The sequence below is a fragment of the Thamnophis elegans genome, chromosome 14 (assembly GCF_009769535.1).
Source record: "Thamnophis elegans isolate rThaEle1 chromosome 14, rThaEle1.pri, whole genome shotgun sequence".
Taxonomy (NCBI): domain Eukaryota; kingdom Metazoa; phylum Chordata; class Lepidosauria; order Squamata; family Colubridae; genus Thamnophis; species Thamnophis elegans.
The window spans coordinates 280,158-297,930 of NC_045554.1; the positions used below are offsets into that span (position 1 = coordinate 280,158).

Genomic DNA, 17,773 nt, shown 5'->3' on the forward strand with positions numbered 1-17,773 from the left:
TGTGGGAGCGGGCTGGCAGGCCGAGCCCATGCGAGGGGGTGGCGCCAGGGCCCGCCTTGCCCCGGGGCCCCCGGCAGCGGCTCCCGGCTTGCCCGCCTCCGCCCCCCGCGCCGCGTTCCGGGTCTCCTAGCAACCGGGAAAAACTTTCCCGCGAGCAGAACGCCGCCGCCGCCCGCCGCAGCTGCCGGATCCTGGCCCGGGGCCGCCCGCGAGCCGCGAGCCTCCCCAGGGCAGCGGGACCATGAGCCGCAGCCTCTCCTTCGTGGAGCTGATCAACCTGGCCATCGGGACGCCGGAGGTGGGCAATGTCAACTTCAACGCGCTGCACCTGTTCCTGCACAGCCTGGTGGAACACCTCCGCCTGCAGGACCTGAGGAAGGAGGTGTCGGCGGAGGAGATGCAGTTCATCAAGCCGCCCCCCAGCCCCGGGGCCCCTGCAGCCACCTCGGCCACCAAGCCGCCCCCCAGCCCCGGGGGCCCTGCAGCCACCTCGGCCACCAAGCTGCCCCCCAGCCCCGGGGGCCCTGCAGCCACCTCGGCCACCAAGCTGCCCCCCAGCCCCGGGGGCCCTGCAGCCACCTCGGCCACCAAGCTGCCCCCCAGCCCCGGGGGCCCTGCAGCCACCTCGGCCACCGAGAGCCTCCCTGCGGCCCAGGCGCCGGTCTCCATCTTCCACCAGATGCTGGAGAGGATCGGTGCCATGGAGAAGCAGCTCCAGTTCTTGAATGAGCCCCCTGACACGGCCGAGCTGCTGGCTCGCAGCCAGGGCCTGGGCCAGCCCGCCCTGGACATGTGGCAGATGATGCAGCTGAAGAGGAAGATGGAGCTGAACGAGGAGGGCATGACCAAGGTAACCTGGCCACTCGCCCTGCCCTTCGCAAGCAGCACCACCCCCAGGGCTGCCTGGAGCTCCCCAGACCTCTGCTGCCCATCACAAACAGAGAAATCCTTGCTGGGTGAATAGAGGCATTGGGCAACCCAAAATGGGGAACACGCCCCGTGGCTCCTTTGGGCCTGAGGACGGCTTCCTCCCTTCCCCAGTGCCCTATTAAACACTTCCACCATCTCTTCCTTCCACCATGTGAGTTCCGGGCATTGAGTAAATCCCCCCAGAGGGAGGGTCCTTCTCTGGGCAGTGCTCCGAATTCCTACTCCCCCACCTTCCTCTGGTCCAGCAACTGTGGGGCTGCTTAGGCACAATAAAGGGATTGGAGGTTTCCTGTCCAGTTGTGGGGCTGTGGAAGGTTCTGAGAAGGAAGGAAGGCCTGCCCCCCCCACCCCGCCCTTTCCCTCCATTGCAACAACCCTACGAACAGCCTGCACGCGACGCAGAGTCTCCGTCGGCCACTCACTGGTCTTTGGCCCTCCGTGACGCCTCCTGTTTTCCCATCCAGGCCATGAACACGTTGCAGGACCTGCTGAACAACATCTGCTCCCTGAAAATCGCCACGGAAGGCTTTCAGAAAGAACTGGAGAAGCTGAAAGGAGACGTTGCCCAGGTGAGCGGTCCTGCGGGAGAGAGAAGGGAGCTGTTGGTGATCCTCGCCAGGCGGCAGCCCTGATGCTGCTTTTGCTGTTAACAGATCGACGGAGAAGAAATGAAAAAGCAGCTGCTGGGCCTGGACAAACAGGCCAGGATGATGGAAGAAATGAAGGAGCAACTGGTGAGAGAATCCCGAACCCTCACGCCCTTGCCACTCTCTCTGTGCCCCCCGGGCCCGTTAACCCAATGCCCTGCCTCTCTGCCTCTCCCTTTGCCCCTTGCGGCCACCCCTGTTAAACCTCCTGACAGAGGGAGCGTGGCAAGGCCTTCAGGTGGGCAGGCAGGGCACCAGGGAGTGTGGAAAGAGGGATGAGATGATGTGGTGCAACTTCAAGGACCTCCCCCCCCCCCCACACTTCTTCAAAGGCTGGCTAGGCCCGGAGAGCATTTAGGTGGTTACTGCACTCCCCGAGAATGACAGAGTGGCACTTCCACAGGGGGCACCTGAAACTTTAATTAAAAAGATACATAACCTCTTTCATGTGTAGGCTTCCTGTCCAGTTTTGGACACCATTATCCCCTCCTTAGTAGCCCTTTCTCACCTCTCAGCCCCTGGACAGATGCTCTTGGGCTTTGCAGACGGGCCCTGGGCGGCTCCAGTCCTCCTCTCGGCCTCTGTTTAAAACAAGCCTCTGCTGCTTCTGAAAGCAAACGTCTGTCTCGACTGCCCCCTCCCCAGCGGGCTCAACCTTCTCCTCTCCCCTGCGGGCACAGGGCCTGGTGAAAGAAAGGGTCAGCCAGTCTGCAAGTGCCTCAAAGGTGGTGTCCTGGAGTGCCCTTTGTGAGACGCTCACCGGCAAAGTAAGTACGGCTGAATTGCATCCTCACCCTGAAGGCCCAGATGGGGCACCCAGCATCTCTCCCTGCCTGCCTAGTTCCCTTGGCATGATGGGAGCAAGCCCGCTAACACACAGGTGAGTCAATTTGCATCCTTGGACAAATTGGATCCTCTTGACTCACCTGGGAAGGCAAAGTGCAGCAAGAATGGGGTGGAGGCCAGGACCCCCCTTGCTCGGGTGAGGAAGGTGGTGGGGAGCAGTCCCTGCAGCCAGCTTTCCCCCCCCCCCCCCATGCCCTATGGCTGAATAGCAGAAGTGCCTCTTTTGGAGGAGATCCTCCAAGGCACAGCCCCCCTCCTGCTCTGCCATTCCAGACCTTTGAGGAAGAGGAGTGGGACAGAGAAGAAGACTACTGGGACAGAGGAAAAAAGGACAGGAGCCGAGGAGAAGAAGACGACTGGAGCAGAGAGAGAAAGGACAGGAGCAGAGAAGAAGAAGAAGAAGAGGAGGAGGACAGAGGGGGCAGGGGGAAAAAGAGCAGGCGCAGAGAAGAAGAAGAAGAGGGGGGCAGAGGAAAAAAGGACAGGAGTAGAGAAGAAGAAGAGGGGGGCAGAGAGAAAAAGGGCAGGAGCCGAGAAGAGGACGGGGGCAGAGAGAGAAAGGACAGGACCAGAGAAGAAGATGGGGGCAGAGAGAAAAGGGACGGGGGCAGAAGGGAAGAGGACAGGGGCAGAAAGGACGGGGGCAGAAGCGAAGAGGACCGGGGCAGAGAGAAAAAGGACAGGGAAAGGAAGGAAGAGGACCGGGGCAGAGAAAAGACATCTCGGGAAATCCTGGCTGTTCTGAGCCAACTGCCGGAGAAGCATGAAGCTCTCCTGAAGCACATCGCTCAGCTGGAGGCCCAATTGAAGTACCCAGCAGGCCCTGCAGGTGAGCCCGAGGATAGCACCTATTGCGGGGGGGGGGGGGGGGGGCGGGGGGGGGGGCAGCTGCTGCTGCTTCCTGGGGAGAATTGGGATGGATGTCCAGCTGGGGGCGCTGTCTCCTGGCCCTCCGAATGAGGCCCTCTATCTGCCTTCAGGTCCGCAGACCAAGTATCAGCTGGCCTCTTGTTCCTGCTTAATACAGAATGCGGATTCCAGCTTCATCGCCCCTCCCCAGGCTGGTTAAGTGAGCATAAGTCCTTTTCTCCCCCATTTCTAGCTTTTGAAATGCCACCCGAGCTGAAGTCGCTGCTGGAACGGATGGAGATACTGCAAACGCAAAGCCAGCAGGTACCACCCCTCCCCCCCCCCCCCCCCGGGAGCCTCGCCTGGCAGGGGGTGGGCACGCGGGGGGCCTGCATGAATGTAGTTCCACAAACGCACAAAGCCAAGCTACAAAGAGAGGGGGGGCAGGGAGGGAGGGAGGGAGATTGTCTGTTGGGGGCGTGTTTGTGTGTGTGTAGGATTTGAAGGAGACTAGAAATTTAGGGACAACAAGGGGGCAGATCTCACCCCGTGGTCTGGACATGCTCAGCAGCCACTGAGGGGAGGAGGGCACGTCATCCAGGAGGTTCTGGGTGGAAGCCCCCTTTGCCCTGGGCAACAGACAGACCCCAGAATCCTGCCTGCTGGAGGCCTTGAGGCTCCTGCCTGCAAGAAAAGCCCATGGCCAATCAGGTCTAGGCTTGCCCAGGCGCCGCAGAGCATCCCCCTGGGCCTCTTCAAGGAAGGTGCTGGTCAGAGCAGTGGCTGGACTCGGGCCAGAGTTGCTGGCCACCCCGGGGAGCGGATGGAGATGCTGCCTTCTTCCCCAGGGAAAGGAGTCTCTGCAAGAGACGCTGCAGCAGGTGGAGCAGCTGAGGGAGCAGTTTGAGAACCTGCAGCAGGGAGTGGAGAGGTTATCCAGGAGCAGCACGGAGTTGCAGGTGAGGGGCCCTCTGGCCACTCAGGGACTGGCGGAGAAGCAGGGAAGCAGCCCAGGCGGTTTCAGCAGGAGGGGAAAATGGAGCTTTTACTCCCTCTGCAGATCTTACGCAACTTGTTGCATCAGTTGGATGTCAAGAAAGCCGACAAAGACTCGATCCAAGAGGAGATGAATGTGGTGAGGAGTCCCTGGGGACTGGAGGAGATGATCCTCCCCCCACCCCCCCAATCTGGCCTCTGGGGTGGAAAAGAAAAGAAGCTGGCTTGGATGAAGCCTCTGGCGGCTTCTTTCCAACCTGAAGCCAGCCCGTCTCAGACAGAAGAGAAATCCCAGAGATTTCAGTATGTCTGCGGCAGGATCCCCAGTAACTAAGCGAAGTCCTCCTGTCACCATCCCCGTAGAGGAAATGTCTCTCTTCGGAAAAGAGGCCCCTTTTGCAGTCATGGGGCTTCTGTGCCTTTAAGGGGGTGACATTCAACTGGTCTAGCTCCCTTTGGGCCTCCATCCACCCCATCAGTGACTCCGGGAGTCAATTCCCTGCCTCGCCTTCAGCCATCAAAACCACAGCGGCCCTTCTGGAAGCCAAAGGCACTTCCCTCCTCCGCTGGGCTGCCAGGAAGTCTGGTGCCAAGATCGATCCACCAGGGGGGAGAAAGGTTTTTCTCCCAAGGCCTGGTGACCTCCCCTGCCCCCCCCCCCCTCTCAGCTCCTGGGGCTCAGGGAGGACCTCCTTTCTCTGCCCCAGAAAGCCGACAAGAGCGCGCTGGAGGCCATGGTGAACCATGGGCAGCTGCAGTTGGCCACCAGCCAACTCAGCGAGATGATGCAGGAGCTGCTGCAGAAGATGTCCCTGCAGGACAAGGACTGGCAGAAGGCCCTGGAGAAGCTCTTTGTGGACATGGACTGCAAGGTGACCCCTCCCTGCCTAGCCCCCTCCCCCCCCAGGGACCCTCGGCTGCCACAGAGCGGCCCACTCAGCCATCCTTGCTGCCCCACAGCTGGACCGCCTGGCCCTGGACCCCGTGAGCCGGCAGCTGGAGGAGGTGTGGAAGTTCATCAAGAAGTACCTGACGGAGGGCCCCCGCTTTGATGCGGACAGCGCAGCTGGCTTCAAGAAGTGAGGAGGGGACGGCAGAGCCCAGCTGGGGGAGGATGCTGTTGCATAGCCTGCCAGAGGCGCCCCCTCTTCTGTGGGCCCGAGAGAGGGAGGCTGGTGGAGCTGGGGATGTGGCCGGCCCTGGCGCAACCGCCCTTGGTTTGTGCCCTGCAGGCAGCTCTTTGAGAGAGTGAAATGCATCTCCTGCGACCGGCCAGTGACCATGATGACCGGGCCGTAAGTATCCCTGCTGCCTTTCTGGGTTGGGCAGCGGATGAAGGAGCAGCCGCTGCATTTGCCCCGCCCTTCTTCCCAGGCACATGATCACTGTCCGGAAGGCCACGCTGAAGCCCCGCCCAGTCAGCGCCAGTGGCTACGAATACCTCTTCCACCAGCAGAAAAGGTCAGCGACTTGGCTGGGGGAGTGGGGGGGCTCCCTGGGCCGGCTGGGGGGGGGGAGCTCTGGGAGCAGCACTCTGCACACACCCAGAGGAAGCATCTCCCTGCTGGATAGGAGGCTTGCCCCGCACATGGGGCCTGTGTCTCTGGGGCAGGGAGACCTGAGAGGGCAGCCGGCCCACTTGCTGCTGGTGCTGAGCAGGGCCTCTGGCTCCCTCCCCACCAGGGATCAAGATCCGAGCGAGATGAGTGGCAACCCCCCTTTGCAGACCTGCTGGCAGTGCCAAACCCAGCAGCAAGCCTGCGCCCTCAAGCACCTGTCCCGGGCTCAGGACTTCGCCACCCTCTATCCCTATGGGGACCCCACTGCCATCACCTACGACAACGTGAGCCATCCTCAGGGCCTACAAAGAGCCGGTGTGGGAGGGAGGGAGAGGTGCTCCTGAGCCTCTGGAGACGGAGGCTCCTTCTCAGGAACAGCCCCAAAGGCCCTGACCTCCTCCTGCTCCTGGGGTGGGGGCAGGGACTGTGGCCCATGGGAGGCCCCTTCTCTCTCTGTGCATTTCTTGTCCCAGACTGAAGTGGACATTCTGGGGGTGAACGGAGTCCTTTACAAAGGCCGAGTGAGCTCGCATGCAGCTGAGCGGACATTTGCCCTGCAGAAGGAATTTGCAGGTGGGTGAATTGGCCGCCTTGCATGCCACGGAGGGTTGCCACCTTTTCCCAGCCTGGCACCTCCAGATCCTCGAGAGGGCTCTTGGGGGGAGGCACCTCTCTTCTCCCAGGGGAAGCCCAGTGGCTGGAAATCCCCTCCCCAGCCACAGGAGAACCTGGTGGGCTGCTCTGGCTTGCTCTCCGCGTCCCCCAACTCAGCCACGCCTCACTTCAAGCAGCCCACTCTGCATGCGGAGAGTCTTGGCAACCTGCTCCTCCTCACAGCCTGGCTGTTGGCTTCTTCCCCACACAGCTCTGAAGATTCCCCGGCCTCCAACGGGAGTGCGAATGGAGAGAGTCCGCTCTGCCTTTGCAGACATCAGTGCGGTGCCCTACCCCTGTGAGTCGGCCTCTCTTCTGCCAGCAGGGCTCCAGTCGTTCTGTTCTGCGGGGTCCTCCCGCCACGCCCTTCCCTGTGAAATATGAGCAGGACAAGGGTAACATGGGGGGAAATGGCTCTTGGGAAAGACTCCTGAGTCTGACCCTGCTGGTTTCTCCCTTTCCCAGCCTCTGTCCTCCATCGAGTGGGGTCGGCAATAGCCCACAGCAACCAGCGACCGCAACAGCTTAGCTGTGATCCTGTGGACAGAACAGGCATCAGTGCCGCCCTCAGCGAAAGCCACGTTCCGAACGAAAGGGACGTTCCAGGCCTGTGAGCTCAACTCCATGAGCCCAACGTCATTTCACCTCTCTTCTTAAATACCCGCCAGGTTCCTCCCAGACGGGACAGGAGGTGGTCGAGGTGGAGGCGTCTTGTGGGGTTCCCTTCCTTTCCTCTCAACTGGGTTACCTGGGCCGGGCCTTTCAGACAACCTCCATTATGGTGTCTTTCTAGGGGCAGCCATAACTTTTAGCAGACTCCTTCCCTGAAGGCTTTGGTCATTCCTGCCAGCTCTCCGATGCCGTAGCGGAAGAAGCTGCTTCTTGTCCATCTGAAACAGGGGCCACAGGCTTGCCTGGCTGTCAAAGGAGAGCGGCTGTGTCCACACTACCATCATGCCCGACGTACGTCAGATGTTCAGCAGATCATGGGCTAACATGGTGCTTCTCTCCGTGGTGAACCAGGATTAAAAAACAAACATTCATTATGATGACAGTGGAGACAAGTGTCGCAGGGGCCAAGATCTGCCAGGGGTTCCAGTTTGGGCCCTGGCATCTTCAGAAGCTTGGCCAATGAGCCTCTCCTTCCCTTTCCACATGGGACCCCGGAGATATTCCTGATACTGTCTCAGCCTTGGCACAGGAAAGCATTCATCTAGAGAGAAAATGATTCTATAAAGATTCTTTTTCTACACGCTGTGAACTCCTGCCTCTGTTCTGCAAGGAGCTTGGTTCTCATTCCTCCAACCTCAGCAGTTTCCTTTGGAGGCTGGTTAGCAAGAGAGGGAAAGGAGATGGTCATGCGATGCCTTGGTCAAAGCAAATCAGTCCAGGCCGGTCGGTAGCTAAAAAGAGGAAATACTGGTGCCTAAAACCTAGATGATGCTGTGAGGTGCAGTTGGAGGCTTGTGGGGTTTCACATTCCCATAAGTGTGGGCTTGGGCTTGTTTTCCTGCAACAGACTATCCCCCTCCAAAGCCAAAGGCCCTTGGGGACAGAGAGCTGCCTCTCCTCCCTGTCCTGTCTGGGGTGGTGGCTGGGGGTTCAAAGGAAGCTCCTGAGGGGCAGGTAGGCGGGCAGCCTCCGCTCTTGACTCTCTACCTGCAGGGGCCACTGAAGCCTTTCCAGGAGCACCTTGACTCCCAGGAGGGCCATTGCAGGAGCTGCCAGTCTCGTCCGGGTTGGGGAGGTCCCCAGCCCTCGGCCTCCCCGGGAGAGGAGCTCTGGTGGGCAGCTGTGCGGTGCTGCTGCTCCAGCCTGGCTCCCGCGCTGCATTTTCAGCCCTCTATGGCTTTTCTGCCGTGGGGGGGAGGGAGGTTGTGGCGGGTGGCGGTTGAGAAGCCTCAGCTTTGGGGCTCTGCTCGGGGGCTGTCGCTGGCGTTTCCGCCGCGGGCCGGCACCGGCGGAGCTGAGGCGGGGCGCGGCCCCGACCTTCAGCACCCTGGATAGAGTCCGGAGCCCCGTTCCGGCTCTGCCTGTCGAATGCGGACTTCAACTCCCATCATGCTCTGCCGGTGCGCGGCTTCCGCCCCCGTCCATGGCCACAGCTCGGATTTCTCCCAGCTCTCGGGTTGATTGGCGGTCGCGGCTCCCGCCCTTTCCTCTTAGGGCGGCCCCAGCGGACGGGCGCTTGTTGTTTTCCCAGCCGAGCGCGGTGCCTGTCGGGAAGCGTAGTCCACGGATTGTCGGACGGGCCGAGGACTACCGGGCGGGCGGGGAGGGATGACTCGCTTTCCCGTGGAGCTCCGCGCGGCAGCGGCCTGCAGGCCTGCCTGACGGGCGACACAGAGGGGCGACCGCCGCCAGCTCCTGCCCTGCCATGGGCTCCCTGCTCAGCCGCCGCATCGCCGGCGTGGAGGACATCGACATCCAGGCCAACTCGGCCTACCGCTACCCGCCCAAGTCCGGTGAGGCGCCGCGCTGGATCCGGCCGCCCCCGCCCTCCGCCCTTCCCCTCTTGGGGGGGGGGCGTGGCCTCCCGGGCAGAGGAGCAGAGCTTCCCTGGCGCGGGGCAGTCTACCTGAGCCCGAGCAACGGGCGGCAGCCGCGGCCGCGCAGGTCTAGCGGCTCCGGGCTCCCCGCAGAGCCGAGCTGGAGGGCCCCGGAGCCAGCCCGGGCCATCCGCCGCTGGGAAGGCTGCTGCTGCGGCTGCCGGGGTCCTCTGGGCGGTGCGGAAGGGCCGGGGAGCCGGGTATGGGCTCGGGAAGCGGGAAGGCCAGCCGTGGAAGGCTCTCTCCCTCTCTCCCTCCCTCCCTTCCTTCCTCTGGGCACCAGGCAACTACTTTGCCAGCCACTTTTTCATGGGCGGCGAGAAGTTCGACATGCCGCATCCCGAGGGCTACCTCTTCGGGGAGAACATGGACCTGAACTTTCTGGGCAACCGGCCCGTCCAGGTGAGCGCAGGCAGGCCGGGAACGCTTCTCCTCAGAACCCGGCTTCTCCTGGGGGTCCAAGTGAACTGGGGGAAGGTGCCTCCAGGGGATAAGCTCACATTTATATATATTAGTCTTATGTACGTGTCTCAAAAAAACAGTTCTCAAAATTTGCACTGCGTTTAAAAAATCCCCACCGAATGTTGGAAATACTGAATTTTAATGGACGCTTTTTCTAAATTATGAGTTTGAGTGCAGTTCTGTTTTTGTAGTTAATGGTATCCTAAACCCATCCTGTATCCTCCCATCCGCTTTGCCTTTCACTCTGCCTCATAGACTCCCGGTTTGTCTTTCCAGTTTCCTTACGTGACCCCGGCCCCTCATGAACCAGTAAAGACCCTCCGGAGCCTGGTGAACATCCGCAAAGACTCCCTGCGCCTGGTCAGGTACTTCAAGGCAAACTCTGGCGGTTGAGCCCTTTTTCTGCTCCTGGGAAGATTGTGTGATCTCTTCCCTGCGGTTAAGGCAGGGCTGCCTTCTGGTGGGTTGTTTTCCCCTTTGCCCAGGAATCCCCTTGCCACGCTTTTGATTCTTTGCCAATGACTGGCAGATGGGAGATGGTGTCTCTCACTTGTGGCCAAACAGGGTCAGTTCGGTTTGAGCTTCAGCACTGCAAACGCCTGCTGTTTATGCTGCCTTTGAGGCTGCCTTTAGCTGATCTTCCTGTCTCTGACGGCCTCTCATAAATGGCCAGGCGGCAGCTGGGATTTAATTTGGAAGGAAGTGACCAAGAGACTCAAGTAGAACCCGGGCAGAGAAACTAAGGGAAGATAAAGGGTGAGATGGATGTACATGCTGATCAGGGACTCCGTCCCTAGCTATCAAAACAAAGAAACCCTTTTTGTCTATTCTCGTTACTATTTTATATTGTAAACTTTTTTTAAAAAGCAGGTAACAAGTATTAAAGAACTCCTTGGAGGCCCCTTAGCAGAGATTGCCAAATGTGTCATTATAAGGGGCAGTTTCTGAAACAATATTTGGGGATACTGACTGGGAGACGTAAGGAGATCGAGAGACTTCAGCTGCCAAATTGACATTTTGGTCATCCAGGAGATGCAGTGGGGGCATTTTGTTCTGCCGCTGACTTAGCCTTCCTTGGCACAGGTACAAAGAAGATGTTGACAGCCCCACAGAGGAGAATGGGAAGCAGAAGGCTTTATACAGCCTTGAGTTCACCTTTGATGCAGATGCCCGGGTCGCCATCACCATCTACTGCCAAGCAACGGAGGAGCTGATTGGTGGCATGGCTGTGTGAGTGCAGGGATTGTGAGCTTGACCAACAAATGGGCCTCTCGGATCTGGCTTCTTTTGGTGCCACTTCGGGGAATGCTGCTCAGTTGGCTGTGGCTGACAAGTGGCAGCTCCAAGACTCCAAGATTTGCAGAGATGGGGGCGGAGGGAATTAAGAGGGGTGGAGCCAAGCGCTCCTTCCTGGGATGGCGTCTCTGACTTTGTTCCTCATCTGCAGCTACAGCACAAAGAACCCTTCTCTGCAGTCGGAGACGGTGCACTACAAGCGAGGGGTGAACCAGCAGTTCTCCCTGCCCTCCTTCAAGATCGACTTCTCCAGCTGGAAGGATGAAGAGGTGACTCTGCCCATCTTCTAGCTGCCTCCCGAGTAGAGGAGAGTTGGGGCAGTTTCTGATTTGGGAGATTTGGCTTCCTTGGTCTCTCTTCGGGGCCTTGGATGCAGAGCCATGGGGCTCAGGTGGCACCAGAGCCGACCTGCCTGGCTCTGGGAAACGAGTGCAGCTGTGGGAGCCACAGGGAGGATCTGAGGGGGCAGGAAGGCCACGTCTGCCTGGCCTCGATTGCCTCGGTCACAGCTCCACTGCTCTGTCCGGGGAGCCGTTTTGTCTTCCATCACAGAGCAGGAGAGCAATGAGCCAGCAGCTACTCGGATGCCTCTCAGAGGAATGTTCTCTTGTGCTCTCAATCTGTGGCTAATCTCTCGGCCTTTCCTTCCAGCTGAATTTTGATCTGGACCGGGGCATTTTTCCAGTGGTCATCCAAGCCACGGTAGACGAAGGCGATGGTATGAGGCAGAGTCATGCCTGTAGTTGGGCAGTTCTCCTTGGGGCTATGTCAATTGGGGGGGGGGCTGAAGAGGGGGGGCCAAAGGGGCTTGGACGGCCATTTGTTGAGTGGTCTGAACTCCACTAAAGCTGGCAAGGGTGCCAACCTTTCAGTCCTTTGGGATGCTTGGAGAGAAGAGGTTTCCCCTTCTGCCAGCTCTCCTGCATCCCAGCCTCAGCTGCTTCCTTCAGTCCTTGGGATTTGTCCACTTGTGCCTCCATCCCAGGGGAACCCCTTGCCCCCCCCCCTCCGGTCTTGGCTGGGAGAGCTGGTCTCCAGTAGAGGCTTCACCCAGCAAAAGGGTTGCCTGGCTATCTCCTCTCAGCTCGGTCCAGCTGCTGGATTCCTAGCTGGATTCTCACAGGCCTTATATTTGCCTCCTAGTTGTTGTGGAAGTGACTGGCCATGCGCACATCCTCCTGGCTGCCTTCGAGAAGGTAAGAGGTTCTCTTGCAGGACTCTGGATTCCTTCCCTCCCCCAATGGCTGGCCTTGTCCAGAGCTTGGATGTCTACCTTTCAAGGGCAGCGTGGCATCTGGAGGGCTGGGGATGTGCATTCCAGTAGTTGCAGGTATAAACTGGGTTCGGTTGCTGCTTAGCATTTCATGTGGCGCTTTGCTGCGTTTTTCTGCTCCAGCTGGAAACATTTGCATCCCCTGAGCTTTGGGTCTTGTAATGTTTCCAATTCAGGAATCTCTGCAGCAACCTCAGAAATTGGGCTGGGGGTTTCCATTGCAAGCAATCTGGGCTACTTGTGTTCCCTTCCGGCAGGGCTAATCTGCCTCCCTCCTTTCTTGCCCACTAGCACGTGGATGGCAGCTTCTCTGTAAAGCCCTTGAAACAGAAGCAGATTGTAAGTCTTTCCCCACAATCCTGGGGGTGGGGGTGTTGAACACTGCTCCAGGGGAGCCCCTCCCGTGCTCACTCGCTTCCTGGTTTTAGCAGGGCAGCAAGGGGCACTGGGGAGTCCGGCCTCACAACTGGGAAGCTCTGCTGGTCGGCAGGGAAATGGCCAGACTGCCCCCCCTTCCCCCCCCCCCAAGTACTGGCCAGGATGCTGCCCCAGAGCCTCTGAGCTGAGTGCTGGGCCTGACAGCAGGGAGGAGGGGTGGGACCCGCAGCTCCCTCTTCTCTTGGGTCTTGGGGGGTGGGCAAGAATGTTTGGAGGCCTTAGAGGAGGTTATTGCAGCGTCCCTTGCTGCCGCAGCTGAGCTGGACTCCTCCTTGTTCCAGTTCAAAGGAGCTTCAAGCATTCTTTGGGGCCCAAATCTTGAGGGGCTATTTAGAAAGGTTTTTTATTGGGTTTTAGTCGTTTTTTAATTGGAAAGAAAAATTTGGAATCTACTTGGAATGGGCAGGGAGACGTCCACTGGCAGTCAGTGCTTGAGTCTCTGCTTGTTCTGCCCCCCCTCGCCCCCCCCCCCCCCCCGCAGGTGGACCGGGTGAGTTACCTGCTTCAGGAGATCTACGGCATCGAGAACAAGAATAACCAGGAGACCAAGGTAGGGAAGGAGACCAGCCAGGAAAAAACGAGGCCGGTTCTCCCTGGGGGCTTTGAGGAGGGGGCACTCTGGCTTCTCTGCCTCTCCTGTCAGTGGAAGCGGTGGGTGGCCCGAGGGGTCCCGGCTGTCCTTGCTCCAGGGCTTCAGGTTAGCTGTGTCCACTAGGGAGGCCGGCCACTTGGGAGATGTGGATGGAGAATGGTGAGGGGACTCCCAGTTAATTCCCCCCCCCCCATGTCCCAACAGCCCTGTGATGATGAAAACAGCGACAACAGCAACGAGTGTGTGGTGTGTCTCTCGGACCTGCGGGACACTCTCATCCTGCCCTGCAGGCACCTCTGTCTGTGCAACTCCTGCGCCGACACCCTGCGCTACCAGGCCAACAACTGTCCCATCTGCCGTCTGCGTATGTGCGGGGGAAAGGGGCGCACTGATGAGCTCTTCCTTTGGGGGCTTGGGATCAGCCCCCCACAAGCTCCCTGGAGGGGCTGAAGGGAGGCTGCCAGAAGGGCAGGAGTCGCCGAGAGGCCTGACCCTTTGCCACCCCACCCTTAATGCCTTGGCCAGTGGGCGCTTACGGTACCTGACCCTTTGGGTGCCAAGGAATGTCTCTCCCTTCTCCCGCAGCCTTCCGGGCGCTGCTGCAGATCCGGGCCGTGAGGAAGAAGCCGGGAGCCATGTCGCCCCTCTCCTTCAGCCCCGTCTTGGCCCAGAGCCTGGATCGGGAGGAGCATTCGGTGAGCCGGACCCCTGGCAGGGCCCCTTCCCCGCCCACCCAGGGTCTGCCCTTCTCCCAAGTTCCCTCGGTCAGCAGGGAGGCTCCGTCCTTGCCTGGAAGCTGTGAAAAGGGCCGGAGGGAAGAAAGCGCTTGGCCAGAAGCCGCTCTCCCCCCAGGGAAGGAAGTTTGCTCTGTTCAGTCCCTATCCGAGGTTTTTATTCTTGATGTTCCTAGCCAACTTTGAGGGTTGCCCTTAAAGATGGAGTCTGTGTTACAAATTCAGGCTCTGGCAATTTCCTGTGTGGTTGTGAGAGCAGAGCTAGGCAGGTGCTGGTCCCTGTTGACACGGCGGGGGACTCTCCTCCTTTCTCTCTGCAGTGCTCGGACAACATCCCCCCGGGGTACGAGCCCATTTCCCTGCTGGAAGCCCTGAACGGCCTGCGCTCCGTCTCACCCTCCATCCCCTCGGCTCCCCTCTACGACGAGATCAGCTACTCCGGGGTGCTGGACGGCCTCCCTCCATCTAGCAGGCCCCTCGTGGCGCTTGACCGAGGAGGTGTGGAGAGCAGCCACCAGAAGAACAAGCGCAGCAAATCCCCAGACAGGTTGGCTGGCCTGGTCTGCCTGTCCCCACAGACCCCCTCCTGCTTCCCTGAGGGAGGGAGGGATGCTGCCTTTCCCTAACGGCCACTGCAGCCTCCCCCTCCCCACTTGCAGTGCCCTCCGGTCCCCCTCCTCACCGATCCACGAGGAAGATGAGGAGAAATTCTCGGAAGACCTGGCCCTGGAGCCGCCTCTTGCTGGGACCGGGCGCATCCTGGATGAAGACGGCTCCCCTGAGGTGAGCATCCCTCCCTTTCCGGAGGCCTCTCGCATCCTTGGCAGACGGTGGTCAGTCCGGCACCAGGGTTTGTGGAACGAAGGCCGTGTTGAGGAAGAGTCACGTGTGTCTTGCAAGCAGAGTTTAGGCCACGCCGGAGTGCACCGTACCTTGATGGTCGTTTTCTCTGGGTTTGGGAGTCCATCCGTCTCCCCACTCAAACTCCCCCCCCCCCCCCCCCAGGGCTGAAGCCGTTCCCTTGAGCCCTGGAAGCGTTTTCTTTGGCAAAGCGGAGACAGGCATGTAACATAAAAGGAAATATTGGCGCAGCAGAGCTCCCCATCTGAGGGAAGTGCAGAGCTAAGCGTGCCCTGTTCTCCTCTTCCCCAGAGCCTGGCAGCTGAAGAAGCCGAAGCGGTTGCCGCCCTGCCACAAGGTGAGCCCACTGGGGACCCAGGAGGACAGGGGAGGTCTTGGGGAAGGAGGCTGCTGGGGGGCAGATAATTCCCCCGTGTAGAGTTCAGCCCCAAAGGGCCTGGTAGAGAAAGGGGATGGGACCAGAGACGGAGGATGGAGGCCGGGATGCCTGCTGTGCGCGGAGGAAGCCCCGGGGTCAAAGAGGGGGTCCTGGGTGGCCAGAGGAAGTGGCTGGAGCCTTTCCCAATAGGCCGCCTCTCCTTTCCCCCAGGTAGCCAGCCTTCTTCCGGGAAGGATCTTGTCCAGGAGAGCAGCAAATCCTGCGAGGCCCTCCAGAAAACAGAGAGTGAGCTGCCTGCTGACGTCTACCTGCCAGGTAAGGGCCGGGGAGGCGCTCAGGGAGTCCGGCCTGGGCCTTGGGCCTCCTTCCGGGAAGCTGGTAGGAAATAGCCCAGCTTCTCCGCACCTTCCTTCTCCTGCTTTCCTTCCCTCTGTAACTCCTTGGGGGCTGCAGCAATGGGGAGAGCTGGGTCTGTCCCCTTGGCCCTTCTAGCCTCCCTCCACAAGGAAGACGGAGCCTCTCGGGTGCCTTGCAGCTCAGCGTAAGAGGCCCAGCTGTGTGTGGTGGCTCTGAAGAGGGAGAGAAGTGGTGGCCCCAGAGGGGGCCGGGCCAGTGTTTGCGGGCGGGGTGGGGCCGAGGGGAACCCTTCCCTCTTGGAGCTCCATGCTTGGCCTGAGCCTTTTTTCTAACATCTCCCTCCTTTCTGTCTGTCCTCCGGCCCTGCCCCGCCTGGGCAGCCCTTGGCCCAGACGCCTGCTCGGTTGGGATAGAGGAGTAAGCCGGTACGTCTTCGCTTTCCTTCCTGGGCGTCAGCAGGCGTCTTCTCCGAAGCTGGGTTGGGAAAGGGCAGCCGCAGCCGAGCGGGCACTTGTTCTTGGCTCTGGGAAGCCGCGAATTCAGTTGGTCCTTTTTGTCCACTGCCACCCAGGGAGGATGAAACAGGCCCGGCTCTTCCGGCAGCTTTGCAGCGCCAAACGGCTCCCCTCTGAGCCCCAGGAGCATCGGGGCTACCGCACTGCCCAGCTGCCTCTGTTCTCTCCTCCAGGGTCTTCTGACTTCAGCGGTGGCCTCCCGAACCCAGGGAGCAGCAGTTCTGGGCAGCCGTTCCTCTTCCTTCAGCCTCACCTCCGCCTTGAAAGTGGGCCGAACCCACCCTGAGTCCCTGGGCCAAGAACCAAACTCCAAGCGCCTGGGGCCTTTTTCCTTCCCCCCTCCTGCCCTGAAGGGACACAGCTGCAGGCACAAAGCAAGATGGACATGTTTCCCCCCCCTTCCTTGGGCCTGCCTCAGGCCAGCACCCTCTCTCTTTTCTGGATGTGTGTCTTTGTATGGACGTGCATGTCCCCTTTGTGGCCGCGGTCGGGAAGACCCCTTCCGGGTCTGCTGCCATGGGCCGTCCTCTCCCCAGGGGGGCCCTTTCCAAGCCCCTGCTCTCTCGCTTGGCCGTTCCTGGATACAACTGGCCCTTCGGGACCTCTGAGAGAACAGCTGCGCTCAAGCGCCTCCCCATGTCCAGGCGTGCGAGTTAGAGGGCCGTTCTCTCCATCTCCCTGCCAAACGCAGCCCCTGCCACCTGGTGATTGTAGCCACGGTTCTGGGACTTTCTCCCCCTCCAGGCCGGCCCTCATGCCTTGTGCAGGAGGCCCCTTGTCCTGCTGCCCTCCCCACCTGCAAGTCTCTTCTAGTGCCTGTCTTCTTTCCACACCTAGGTGGTGTGTTCCTATATTTATAGTAATAAACCTTTTGGTGTCACTTTCTGGTGCTGCTCATCATTTGGAGCAAGAGGAATGGAGGCGTTGGCTTGTCAGCTGAGATAATCCAGACCAGGGAAGTATAAATTCTAACACCACCGTTATTGTAAGGGTGACCAGACCAGGCTCTTCCTCCAGCCTCTCAAGGTTGTTCGCAGTGTCTCCCATCATCGGCCTTCGCAGCAGCCGGTTAACTCCGCCATTGCTTTGCAGGCAGGGGGTCCCTGGGGTTCCCAGCGTGTGTGTGTGGGGGGGGGGGTGTTGTGTGCCTTGACCAGCTTTTGAGGCAGATAATTGGTGGGGGGGCGTGGACACCCCCACATTCTGGGCCTTCCTGAAAGTGGAAGTAAGGGATTTTGGCAACTGGACTGTGAAGAGGGCTTTGCGTTTATAATGGACAGTGGCTAAGCTTTCCTAGGCTGCCCAAAGATGGTATTTTTATTAATAGCCTCTCAACAGGCGAAGGCCAGATTTAGAAAAAGCTGGGGATTTCCTGCTCCTTAGAAAGCAGAGGCGTCAAGACTTCACCAACCCTAATTCTGTGCCACTTCCACCTGACCCAGCCCTCTGGCAAACGGCAAGGCTGAAACTCTGGTTTTGCCAAGTGCTGGGGAGGGTTACCCTGTCCTGATCCCCAAATCCTGCCCTCTAGAGCAGCATGCTGCAGATGACGCGTTTTCCACATTACCTCACCTCTTGGTACCATTCAATTCACCCCCTCAGCAAAATCCACACCCTCAACAGCCAAAGTTTTCACCCTAATTTCCCTGCTTCTACTTTGGGGGGGGGGGGGGGGAGGCTCAGCAGTCAGCCAGCTGCTGGGCAGATTCACAAGCAGGGCCTTTCCAGCTGCACTTCCTGGAATCCACAGCCCGTTATTTAAAGACAGGTTTCAACTCCCTGTAATTATTTCTGAAATGATGAGTCCTAGCTGGAGATAGTTCCATGCAAAAATGG

The 17,773-nt window shown here is 59.6% G+C and overlaps 2 protein-coding genes across 3 annotated transcripts; both read left to right on the forward strand.

Annotated features, from left to right (window-relative positions):
* The first annotated feature begins 241 nt into the window (after nt 1–241).
* C14H16orf96 (chromosome 14 C16orf96 homolog) lies at nt 242–7,739 on the forward strand. The gene is made up of 17 exons (XM_032230975.1): nt 242–850; nt 1,395–1,499; nt 1,584–1,664; nt 2,258–2,457; nt 3,035–3,252; nt 3,526–3,596; nt 4,121–4,231; nt 4,333–4,407; nt 4,976–5,140; nt 5,229–5,347; nt 5,501–5,563; nt 5,643–5,729; nt 5,952–6,111; nt 6,301–6,400; nt 6,693–6,779; nt 6,947–7,091; nt 7,275–7,739. Exons 1-17 carry the CDS (start codon nt 242–244, stop codon nt 7,291–7,293), a joined length of 2,415 nt encoding a protein of 804 aa, XP_032086866.1. The 3' UTR covers nt 7,294–7,739.
* A 1,022-nt stretch (nt 7,740–8,761) lies between these two features.
* MGRN1 (mahogunin ring finger 1) lies at nt 8,762–16,469 on the forward strand. Of its 2 annotated transcripts, XM_032230686.1 has the most exons (17): nt 8,762–8,946; nt 9,314–9,432; nt 9,769–9,857; nt 10,576–10,722; nt 10,940–11,057; nt 11,440–11,506; nt 11,932–11,984; nt 12,353–12,400; nt 12,981–13,049; nt 13,296–13,455; nt 13,677–13,786; nt 14,146–14,372; nt 14,485–14,608; nt 14,978–15,023; nt 15,276–15,380; nt 15,803–15,847; nt 16,111–16,202. In XM_032230686.1, exons 1-16 carry the CDS (start codon nt 8,859–8,861, stop codon nt 15,841–15,843), a joined length of 1,611 nt encoding a protein of 536 aa, XP_032086577.1. In that variant the 5' UTR covers nt 8,762–8,858; the 3' UTR covers nt 15,844–15,847; nt 16,111–16,202. The 2 variants fall into 2 exon arrangements, with proteins under 2 accessions (XP_032086577.1, XP_032086575.1); XM_032230684.1 differs by lacking the exon at nt 15,803–15,847 and having other exon boundaries at nt 8,763–8,946; nt 16,111–16,469.
* Nucleotides 16,470–17,773: the final 1,304 nt, after the last annotated feature.

Coding starts and splice junctions, on each gene's coding strand:
- MGRN1 (XM_032230684.1), top strand. CDS start 8,859: ATGGGCTCCCTGCTCAGCCGCCGCATCGCCGGCGTGGAGGACATCGAC. Junction 13,456..13,676: donor CTGTCCCATCTGCCGTCTGC/GTATGTGCGGGG, acceptor CTTCTCCCGCAG/CCTTCCGGGCGCTGCTGCAG. Junction 15,381..16,110: donor TGCTGACGTCTACCTGCCAG/GTAAGGGCCGGG, acceptor TCTCTCCTCCAG/GGTCTTCTGACTTCAGCGGT.
- C14H16orf96 (XM_032230975.1), top strand. CDS start 242: ATGAGCCGCAGCCTCTCCTTCGTGGAGCTGATCAACCTGGCCATCGGG. Junction 1,665..2,257: donor AAGAAATGAAGGAGCAACTG/GTGAGAGAATCC, acceptor CTGCGGGCACAG/GGCCTGGTGAAAGAAAGGGT. Junction 5,141..5,228: donor TTGTGGACATGGACTGCAAG/GTGACCCCTCCC, acceptor GCTGCCCCACAG/CTGGACCGCCTGGCCCTGGA.